At 36.2% G+C, this 11,484-nt stretch overlaps 2 protein-coding genes across 2 annotated transcripts; both read left to right on the top strand.

Moving 5' to 3' along the window:
- The first annotated feature begins 1,000 nt into the window (after positions 1-1,000).
- On the top strand, positions 1,001-1,541 carry LOC122072801 (RING-H2 finger protein ATL39-like). The gene has a single exon (XM_042637212.1). It carries the CDS (start codon positions 1,001-1,003, stop codon positions 1,475-1,477), a length of 477 nt encoding a protein of 158 aa, XP_042493146.1. The 3' UTR covers positions 1,478-1,541.
- Positions 1,542-5,937: 4,396 nt separating this feature from the next.
- Positions 5,938-11,029, top strand: LOC122072887 (RING-H2 finger protein ATL39-like). Its single transcript, XM_042637316.1, has 2 exons — positions 5,938-6,356; positions 10,762-11,029. Exons 1-2 carry the CDS (start codon positions 5,938-5,940, stop codon positions 10,946-10,948), a joined length of 606 nt encoding a protein of 201 aa, XP_042493250.1. The 3' UTR covers positions 10,949-11,029.
- The last annotated feature ends 455 nt before the right edge of the window (positions 11,030-11,484 follow it).

Raw genomic sequence — 11,484 nt, 5'->3', positions numbered from 1 at the left:
AAAAAAAAAAAAAAAAAAAAAAAAAAAAGAAGAAGAAGAAGAAGAAAAAGTTAGCTTGGGGTGTGGGTCAAGTTGGGTTAAGAGAGGATGTTAAGAAGGATTTAAGGGGATTTCAGATTGAGAGGAATGTGGAGAAGAAAAGCTTTGTATTTAGACATATATATAGAAACTGAATTGATGTGATGTGGGAAAGAGAAGATTAGAATATAGGAAACATTGTCCCCGCGTTGAGGGATAGAAGAGTATTGAAGAAACGTAATTGAGGGAGATTAAGGATTTTAGGGGTGGGAGGGAGAAATATTAATAGTGGGATCCTGGTTTCCTATATTAATATTTATATTTATTGCCAAAATAAATTTAAAATTTAATAACCAATATTTGAACCATTCGTAATCTTTTCACTTTACAAATAAACCCCTGCCAATAAAAATAGTAAAAAAAGATTTCCCTATTATGTTATAATAAGAAATCAGGGTAGATTAGGCTGTTTATAACTTCCATTAGTGATATAAGAAAGACTCTCTTGCTTGCATCTGGGCGTTTGTTTTATATCCAACGCTTAGAAACGTCTTGGATTGTGTCCTATCACCTTAGGCTCTATGTTCGAGTGTTTTTTGGCCGTTAGATACGTGCCAGACACCCTATTGCACCAAAGAAGAATTCAATCCTCTTGCTTCTCCTAGAAAGATCTCAAAGTTAAACCCACCAAGTAGTGCTTGGTTGGAACTTTAATAGAGACAATAAAAACCTTCATCATCTGCTTTAATTAGAAATTCTTTTGGATCCAACACTAAAATGTTGTAGTGGAGACTTTAGCAAAGAAGGAAATAGGGTATGGGTGGAACTGATTCTGTGAAGTCATTGCTATCAGTCCTCATATTTTCTCTAGTAATTGTCATGCTCTACAACCTTAGGGTGTGGGTGGAGCTGATTCTGTGAAGTCATTGCTATCAGTCCTCATATTTTCTCTAGTAATTGTCATGCTCTACAGCCTTAGGGTATGGGTGGAGCTGATTCTGTGAACTCATTGCTATCAGTCCTCATATTTTCTCTAGTAATTGTCATGCTCTACAGCCTTTTATGGTGGATCTACAGTCGCAGACAGAACCATGTGGTCTCTAGGGAACTTACCGAAGCAGCACTTCAACTACGAGTAGTGCATCCTGGTGATGATGAAACTAGAGGTCTGCCGCCATCAGTCATCGCTTCCCTGCCGAAATTTGTATACAGAGAGACTGCAACCTCCACCGCTACCACCGCCGCAGGCGATGATGGGCGTGGAACGAAAGAATGTGCGGTTTGCTTGGGTTGTTTCAAGGAAGAAGAGATAGGTTTGCTTCTACCCAACTGTAAACATATGTTCCATGCACAATGTATCATTTTGTGGTTGGGTTTACACTCTACTTGCCCTATTTGCCGCTGTGAAGTTGAACCTCATGATGCCCTTTCTAGAAGGATTATCAGCTTCAGAGTATAGATATATATCATACTATTATATAAATGTATATACCTTGGATGACGAGGGGAGGAGAGTTCAACCTTGTGACCTTATACCAATTTGTTTGTCAATTACTCTCTTCTGGATAGGCACAAAGGTTGGCTTAATCGACTTGAACTGTTACGTATCATATCTTATTTTCGTAGAGATGGAAAGCAACACCAAGAAGTCATTGGGATTGAGATGGAAAGCAAGCAAGTAATTTTTATTTTGGAAGAGAAAGAACCCTACCCATCTGCATCGGGGGCTGTGGAAAGACGGGTCTTTATCCTCTGAAAACAAGGTGCCGTGTTGGGTGTTCTCTACATAAACTAATAGCGTTCTCTCTTCTTTTTTTTCTTCTCTTTGATTTTCTTATTTTAATTGTAATATTTGAAACTATCTCACAGGTCGCTTTTGATGTTTTTATATGTAGAAAGTGTTTAATTATGATAAATATGTGACAATTGTAATTGGGTATGCTTAGGTTAGCAGTCAAGGTTTTGATCAAGTGTCTAGTCCATTGGCACAATTGAGAAAAGATTCTCTGAGCTGTTGGCTTAGGATACACTAGTATCTCTGTGTTTATATTTCTTCTCCACATGAAATGTTTTTACTGATCTATATGTATGATGTCATTTTACTTCACCTCATAGTGGGCTTCTTTATACCATTTCCTTAGACAACCTTGTCCCTGGGCTCTGTTTGCTTTGCCGTGGAAAAATTTTCATGTAAAATCTTATGGTAAATTTAGATGTTTTTGTTGTTTATTTTTAATTTGAAAAATCTCCATGAGATCAAATTTTACCAAATCTTAACCATTTATTAGAAATCCACTTGACAAAATTTACACCAAATTTAAATGGAAAATAGCCTGTAAAATTGGGTCTGATAAAGTCGAAAGAGAAAAATGCCTCTTGTCTTCCCCGATGGACAAATTTTATGAACTTCTTACCTTTATATATATATATATATATATATATAAAATGAAATTAGGAAAATAAGAAGAGTTCTAAGGAGAACATGTGTTCGAATAAATGTATCTATCAATCATCGTCTCCGATTCGAAGCTCTCTTATAGTGTTATTTATGTTTGAATACAATGAAAACAAAAGACGATACTGAGCAATGCACTATATATTTTGATTTACATGTTGATATGGATAACCTTTTCAAAATAATCATGGAGGAAGCACGTTTACCTAACAGATTTATCCTTTTATTTTGTTGTGAGGTAGGAACATGGGTATAGTTTAATGTGCTATCCATCTGTATACCCAATTCGGGTTGGTTGTTACCATCCAAAACTCAGTGTAGGAAACTAATCAGATCCATGGCAAATTGAAAGCCAGAATTGAATTCGTTTTTGTGAGGGATTTCATCAAACGATATATAGTCGAAACTAATAATCTCCTTATAGTATACTTAAAATTTTCAATGATATTTTATTCTCAATTTACTCCGGCTCCATTTGTTTCAATGTAAAATGTTATGTGCAAAATTTTACATGTGAAAATTTTACGTGAAAAATTTGATATGAAAAATTTTACATGAGTGACAATTTTCCAATGTTTGTTTTCAAGAGGTAAAATAGAAAGTAAAATATCATTGAACCATATCGGGGGAGGGGAGATACTATAACTATGGCTGCCCAGACTTGCTATGTAGTCCATGACCACATAGGTGGGAAGCAATTTTTGTGCAAGCTATGACATATTAACAATGGGCAGAGCATCTAACGTGGAGATGTTACAGATTCAAATTGGAGATGTTACAGATTCAAATTTTGGATCAAGAAGTCAGGTCTTTGAAGGCATGAACAATTTTTTCTACATTTGCACCTCCAAGCTTCTGGATAATACTATATTGTCGCAAGTGTTCTTGGTGGGACCGGTACATGAAATAGCTTGCAGGCGTACACTTGCTGCATTTCAAAATACCTTGAGCTTTTGAGGCAACAATGACCCAACACCTCTCAGATATCTTCTCGTCAAGCTGATCAAAGAAGGCTCCCATTTGCCTTCACATTTTTTCATGACAATTCTACTGTCAAATTTCTGTTTGGAATTTAATCAAACAGTTAACGTCTGATAAGATGTTATGTAACTTTACTCTAAAGCATTCTATCGAATATCAGGTAGGCATAATCTCCGTTCCCACACTTGGCATACATTGCTTAGAGTACCTCCAATGGACAATTCATAGCTGAACCCTTTTCAATCACTTGACGATATGCCCAATTGCCCAAGAGAGCCCGGCACAAGTAGAGAGAAAGAACACCATGGAGGCCCCCATCTGGATTAACTCCGCAAAGTTTCATCTCAGCTAAAAGGTTAGTTCGGTTCTCATATAAAAACAATGGCAATGCTATACCTGCAACTACAAATTGGCAGGTTCTAGTTGCTATAAGAACCTCTCTCTTCTTTGTATACAACTGTAGATAGGACGATTCCAAGCTCCAACATCATAACCCTTTTCATTTCAATTTTTTCACAGACCTCTTCCTTGGTGGGAGTACTGGCTCTTTCTTTTGCAAATCGATCTAGAGTACCTTGCCTTGATAAACCATTCCTTCACCAGGGCTCCCCTCCATCTCTGATAGTTTCTTTTGATCATTCTCCTCTCTGAAGTTAATAATACTAACGAGTACAATTAGCTTTGTTTTATAGATGAAGAGTTTGAATGGGAATTTCAAGTTACAAAGTTGTGACTGAGAGGGGGATCACGAGAGGGAGAAGGAGCGAAGAAGAGATGAAGAAAGCAAGAGAGGATAGCCTTGCAACAGGTCGTCGACACACTATCGGGGAAGATGATGGTAGAGAAGCCTTCAAGGAAGATAATGGAAGAGATATTCTTGATTCCGTTTCTTTCGGTTTTATCGAGTCTTTCAATTTTATCGGGGCAGAGTTGTAATGTTTTGCGAGCATTTTAAACATAAAATTTGTTGGGGCATTTTCCCGTACATGCATCGATTTTGGTAAAATTTTCCAAACCAAAAAACAAACGCTGGAAAATTCAATTTTACTGTAAAATTTTACATGGAAAATTTTCCATGCGAAAACAAATGGAGCCTTCATGAAAAAAAACGTTGGAATTTTTCCACAAAAAATTTTACACCAAGACAGAGGACGCGGTAAGAAATTTATTGTTTGTCTGAATAGGTTTGGACTTCAATTTGGGTAGTTACGAGGGATAGGCTATGCTGATAATTGCCACCTTAAAGTGTATATAAAAACTAGGATTGGGATTGGTTATCGGTTATTTTTTTTTTGCTAAAAACGTTAGGTAGTTGAACTTAGGACGTTCGAGTTTACGCCTCTTATCAAGTTCATTGCTCATCAATTGTGCTACCTCTTTGGGTTGGATTAGTTACCGATTTCAGTTGGGTAAGGTTGTAGGATAAGGCATACTGGTCCAGTAAAAGTTCCCTGTGAGAAATAGGTTTATTGCTTCCTCGTGAGACATCCAGTGCAGTTCTCTCTCCCCTCCCACACCCGTGACCCGTCCCCCCTTTTGGTCTCCCAATTTTTGCAGTTTTAATATTGTTCTTGGGTTCTTGGTGTTCGTGTCTTGCGGGCTAGCCTCCTTGTTGTTCTCTTTCCCCTTCCTTCTTTTAATCTATCATTTTGGAAAAATAAAGATTCCTGGTCGCATGGCCTTTACGCCTTAATGTGGGGCACACAAAACTACTATCCATCCAGTATACAAATCAAAAAGTTTTATTCATGTTGATGCCTCTATATCCATTTTCATTGGACCCATTTTTAATATAGGAATCAGACCCCTTTTGAGGGTTAGAATAAGTCGTCATTACTCTACCTTCCCTCTTGCCACACCATATACGTCTTGATCAAAGTTTTAGAACTACAAGCGTCAACTCAGTTATCATCTGATCCACTTGGATGTTGCATCACTCATTTGATTTGGCCTTTATTAATAACTTTGTTTTGGATAATGAACTAAGTCAAATCACTCGGCAGGTCAGTCAAACTAATTGATGGATTGGATGATATATTGAATATTTTTAAAATATATCCAACCCGATGATCATATATATATCTAGAACCTTGAACCAGTAGATCTTCTCCTATGATTGATGTCTTGGAATCTCGGATTCCCCCTTTAGGTGGGGACGATTTCACATGGAATCTACCGTTTATGGTAAATGGATCCTATATATTAAAGCTGGATGTGATTGATGAGGATGGACCCCATGTCCTTTGGGACGGATCCTTATCAGATATCTTCCATTAGAAGACGAAACACATAGATTAAACAAAGCGTGAAGGCAAAGGAAGAGATATATGACACTTGGCTAACTTCATTTGATGGTTACTGTGAAAGGTACAAATCTAAATAAAATTTCAAACACACACGAAATCAATCAATAATTCAAAAATGGGTAGAAATACATAAGAGACCAAAAACAGATAAACCGATCCTCAGTAGGATCTGCAATAATGGGTATCGGAATGGAAAGGGTAGTTATATCAATCTTTGCTATAGTTGCTGTCTTGGTGTTTCTCATCGTATTCTTCAGGCAAGTCTTGCATCTTGTTATAGGCCACTATGCCATGGCTGCCATTAATGCTTCTAGAACAGATCAACCAACTGGTAATCAGAGACTCGAAGCCAGGCAAGTCCAATCGCAAGATCCCTTCCATCGAGGGCTTGATCCATCAGTCATCACGAACCTGCCGGTGTATGTTTACAAACAAACTGATCAGATTGATGAGAATGGCACAAGAGAATGTGTGGTTTGCTTGAGGTGTTTCGAGGATGAGGAGATTGCTATGGTTCTACCAAATTGTAAGCACTTGTTCCATGCGCAGTGCATCAATATGTGGTTAAAGTCACACTCCACATGCCCAATTTGCAGGTATGCTGCTGAGCCTAAGGAGAAGAGTGTGTGTTGGGTACCATTAACGGCTATAGAATTGGTTTAATTTCTTCATAGGATGCTTTTGCATAATCTTATATGGTTGGAGAACAATACCCTCAACTCGACTTCTGAGACTTCTTGGTGGAGATATTGTTGGGGATCCTTTTATCATATTAAACATATGAATAACCCTATAGTTTTAGAATACAAGAATCATATTTTAGAATACAAGAATCATAAAAGATATTTAACCATGGGTATAGTCCCTAAACTAAGATCAATGAAGTACTCCCTTCATAGATCTTAAAATACATAACCATATAGATTTACCATATCTATAATAATCAATGGGACATCCATGACATGAACCATAAATGGGAATAGAGAAGTACCTGTGTCCCATGAACATAGATCATGAAACTCTGTCCCATGTGGTTAAACATTACTTCCATAAAGATAACAATAACGAACTACGCAAGTGGAGTCCTTCTACTGAGATCTTCCTTTCTGTGCACTTGCTATTGTGAGAAGCCGTGCTCCCAAAACCAATAAGGCATTAAAAGTAATGACTGCAGGGGCCGTTAGTATTCTATTTATAATAGAATCCCTAAAACCCTATTCCACTCTCACAATGGAAAGAGCTAAGAGTTTTCTAATCAAAGTGGGTCTATAATTACTTGGGTCTAATGGATCTATCGGTATCAGTTAAGCCCACATAAAAATCCTAACAGATAGATCAGAGAGACAGTGACTTAGCTAGAGTTTTGTGCACATACTCACACATGTACATTCTAGTTGGGTTCTGATCAATTGTTGAATCAAATATTGTATATCCTTTTAGAAATAACATGGCAAGAATAACAGATTCATGCTTTTTTTTTTTTTTTAAAACAAGAATCATGCCTTTGTTATCTAAACTTATTATATCATTCTATACTTGTAATTAAACACATACATAATCAATTTAAATGATATAATCTCTAGTAAGGGTGTAAATCGGTTATTTGGTTTGGTTTTGGTTTGATCAAGAGAATGTTGGTGTGCTCCAGAGCTGAATTCGATACTCAAACATCTAATTAGTTATGGTTTTTATTAGATTCTGAAAGTTGGTTCTTACACTGGTTCTTGTATTTGGTTCATATACTATAATATACAATATATAGCATAATATATTATACTATAATATTATAATATAATATAATATAATAGTATTATAAAATTAATTACTAATATATACTACAAAATATTAGTATTATAATATATACTATAATATATTAATGGGAGGAGGTTGGGTGAGCGGCTCAACTAATGGGAAGAATGGAATGGGAGGGATAGAGGAAACCTTTCGAAGGGGATAAGGAAAAAGATAGACACACGGGTAGGTCAGTAGGTGTACCACTAGCACATCCACCATTTCCCTTATATTAATATACTATAATATATTAGATTCTAAATTTGGTTCTTTTGCCAGATTTGGAACCAAATCAAGAACCGAATCTATTTTGAAATCTGATAGTCAAACCGAACCAAATATATTTGAATTTGACACCCTTAATATCTAGACGAGAAATTGTTCCTACAAGCCCCTGATACATACTCTTTCTACAAGTTCACCATCATTCTTGCTATGTGGATGGATGATATGGTTTTTCTGATCACTGGTTATTGAGGTTTTGATCTGGATCAAATTTTAGAGCCTAGCCATTCTGTGTGTGTCTATGGTAATTGAAATACTACTTTGTATTCTCCCATATCCTTGGATTCTCAAAACTCTGTTTGCCATGTGGCAGAGTCCTGTGTGGTTGAAAGCATAGTTGGAAAACCAGGTTTTGACTGGGAAGACTTGCCCAAGTCGAGTCAAAATTTGAGATTCCTGGTTAAGAGTCACGAAGACTCGCCCTGTGTTAAAAAAAAAACAAGACTCGAGATGAGTCAAGACGATTCTACATTGACTTGGTTTTTTGGCCAAGTTTTGAAAAACCCACCAAATCTGGTTATTATATCAAAAGGCACTTAAAAAAAAATGAAATAAAATCTCTTTACAATCCCAAATCCCAAGACTCCTAACTTAGTGACTTCTCCTACTCCTTCCTTTTACCAAAAGGAACTTGGGACTCAAGAAACTTCCCGTATTCCTAAATCCAAAGTTCTTATTTTATTGGAGATTGGATTGTTGGATGGTATAATTTATATTTTCTAATCCTTAAAACCTAACCTAACATTCTAACCAAGAGAAAAACTCTTGCCTGCAACCCTCGAATTATTGATATGCTATTTTTCTTTTTCTTTTTTTTTTTCCCCACATTTTTTTTTATATTTTTCTGTATTTTTATGATTTATTTACATATTTATTGCATTAATCATATATATATATATATATATATATATATAAAATAGAAAACAAAAACAAGACTCGACCTGATCGGGTTTAACCAGGTCAACTGGCTAGGTTATTGACCGGACGAGTCTGGTCAAAAAACCTGATTTTCCAACAATGGTTGAAAGTTAATATTTTATTTTACACAAAATTTAAGCCCCATATGATTTGGCCCATGGCATTGTTGGCTTTAAAAAGAACGGTTCCTACCGTAGGAATATAAGGAACCCAGTTCTTAACCGCTCGATGTATATAAAAAGCTTTCCCCATATGTCCACTTTAAATATCAATGTTACGATTATGGTAAATCATAAATTTTATAGACATGTAAATCCCTAATTTCGCAACTCATGTATCAAGACTGAGTCTATCAGAGTTTTCCAAATGATAAAATAGAGATAGAAACTCCAAGGGCTAGCATAATCGTGGATTTTTTTATATTTTACAATTATATTTTTTCTAGTTATTATACAAGGAAACAAACAGGGCCTTAAGATTTTCAATTGAAAGGAATTTCCAGCACTTAAAATAAGATGTAAAAGATAGAAATTATATCAAACAAAAGCGTTGAGTGAGGGTTTTGGTAGCATAAACGGTGAACCATTGCAGCACACAAATTCCTTTAACTTCTACCAAAACTTTTGAACCCCATTGTGGCACGCAATATTTTCTCTGACTGTATATAAAATTAAAATATAAAAGATAAATGACTCCAATCTTATGAGAAGTTTTGTTTTGTTTTTTTGTTTGTTCTTTTTTTTTTTTTTTTTTTTTTTTTTTTTTTTTTTTTTTTAACGACCGGTAACTAGGCCTTTGGCCAAACTAGTCCCGTGAGTCCATATAGACCTCATAACCACATAGATCGGGTTATACTTGGGTTGAATGAGATCTATTCAGCTTTCACCGAAAGCAGTGAAGAGTACTAAACACCCCATGTGAGTGACCCCTAAAAGATAAGAAGAATCAAACTCAACTCAAAAGAAGTTCTTTAAGCATAAGTTTATTGAAATTACCTCCTTTGGTCCACAACATAATTTCTCATTTAAACAAAAAATTGAGAAGAAGCCCACACTCATTCCCGACATTCCCAACTGAGTTACTTCATTAGAAAGTCACTAAAGTTGAGTAAGAAACCAACACTGTTATAGATTTGATCCAAACCTTGGACCTGGTCATCAGCTGGTCTTCTAAAATTAATCAAAAAATAAATACATATAAGAGATGCATAATCATCATATCTTCAGCCATGTCCACCAATAATCTCTTAGAATTGAGAAACCAAACAAGGGATCATCATCTCTTCAGCAGCCAAGTTCTTTATGATGAGTAGTTTCAGTGATTATGACTATGGCGACTGCAACTCCAATCCCTTGTTGCTGTTGTACATCTTCACGGCAGTTTTTGTTGTCTTATGTTTGGCATTAGCATCATGGTTCTTATGGCATTTCCACAAATATTGTGACAGACCTTGGTGGAGTTTTCATGTGTTCCCTTTTCCGTAGAGCTAGACATCAACCAAGAACTGATAGAAGCCAAGCCCCACCAACTGGTGTGGAGCTTAACTAAATGAGATGTTTACAAAAAAGAAAAAAAAAAGAAAAAAGTTTTCCAGAGTGGTTGTTTCCATGGTTAGAATTGTGATGACCAGGTTGCAATATCGCAACCTTATCGTTGCGCCATGGCCCACCCTCTACCTAATGAGCTGTCTCTTCTGATTATGTTATTTTTTTTATTAACGAAATCCTCCGTTATTTGTTGCACCATTAGAAAGTGGCTAGGGGTGGGGGAAGGGGAAGAAAAATCCTTTTGTGATGCTAAATCGGAGTCCAAAGGGTCCGGTGGAGGTATTCTGTAATTTGTAATTCATAGGTTTCGAAGCGTTAACATTGGATGATTTGTTTGCTTAATCAGTTCAATTACTTTGTAATTTATCCGGCTTGTATTGTCAAGGATATCTATCTTTGGTTCATAATATATTGAACCTAATGTCTTGGCACACTTGGGCCTGGTGGTTTGCATGTTCAGTAGTACCTGCCTGAGGGTTGGTCACTTGATCAACTCCTCTCAAATGCACACAAGAAAGAAAATGGATGCACATGCTAAGCAATCAAACTACTGCACTCCTAACAGCGTCAAGGCATGCAACAATGGTCGAGCTGATCGTAGGGAAAAAAACTTGCTAAGCAAGAGACCTGTTTTCAATTCGTCATAGGAAGCAACGAAGGAAGGAGGCGATTTGAAACCAAAAAGAAAAAAGAATCTGGTGTCTTGACTCTTGAATTGTTTATCAAAATGAAAAAAAAAGAAAAAGAAAAGGGGCCTTGAGTTTGTTCTATACGTACATTAAAAGGTTTGTCAAAAAAAAGAAATATATATATATATATATATTGTTGTAACTAATAACAATAAGATTGCAATCTTACTTTTTTGCCCTCTTAGTATAATTATTGTTTTGTTCAATGAAGGTAAGAGATTACAGCTTGTTAGTTCACCACTTTGGTACAAGAAGTTATTTGTCCCATATGTTGATACATACCAATATCACACGTTATATATAAATGGGAAAGAGACTACTGCATGGTCATGTGGCCTTTACATCAACGTAGGGACCAACGAGAGTGCACACAGGAGCATTAACATCAAGTGACAATTAAAAGAAGGGAGGGAGAGTTTTCTGACTAGGAGCACGGATCTTGTGCTTGGGCCAATAAAAGCACTTGTGGAAGCACCAATAGTGGCGGGCCAATG

Source organism: Macadamia integrifolia, chromosome 3 (assembly GCF_013358625.1).
Source record: "Macadamia integrifolia cultivar HAES 741 chromosome 3, SCU_Mint_v3, whole genome shotgun sequence".
NCBI lineage: Eukaryota > Viridiplantae > Streptophyta > Magnoliopsida > Proteales > Proteaceae > Macadamia > Macadamia integrifolia.
Note: the sequence above shows the minus strand (reverse complement) of the source record. Positions and strands in the feature narration are given on the sequence as shown.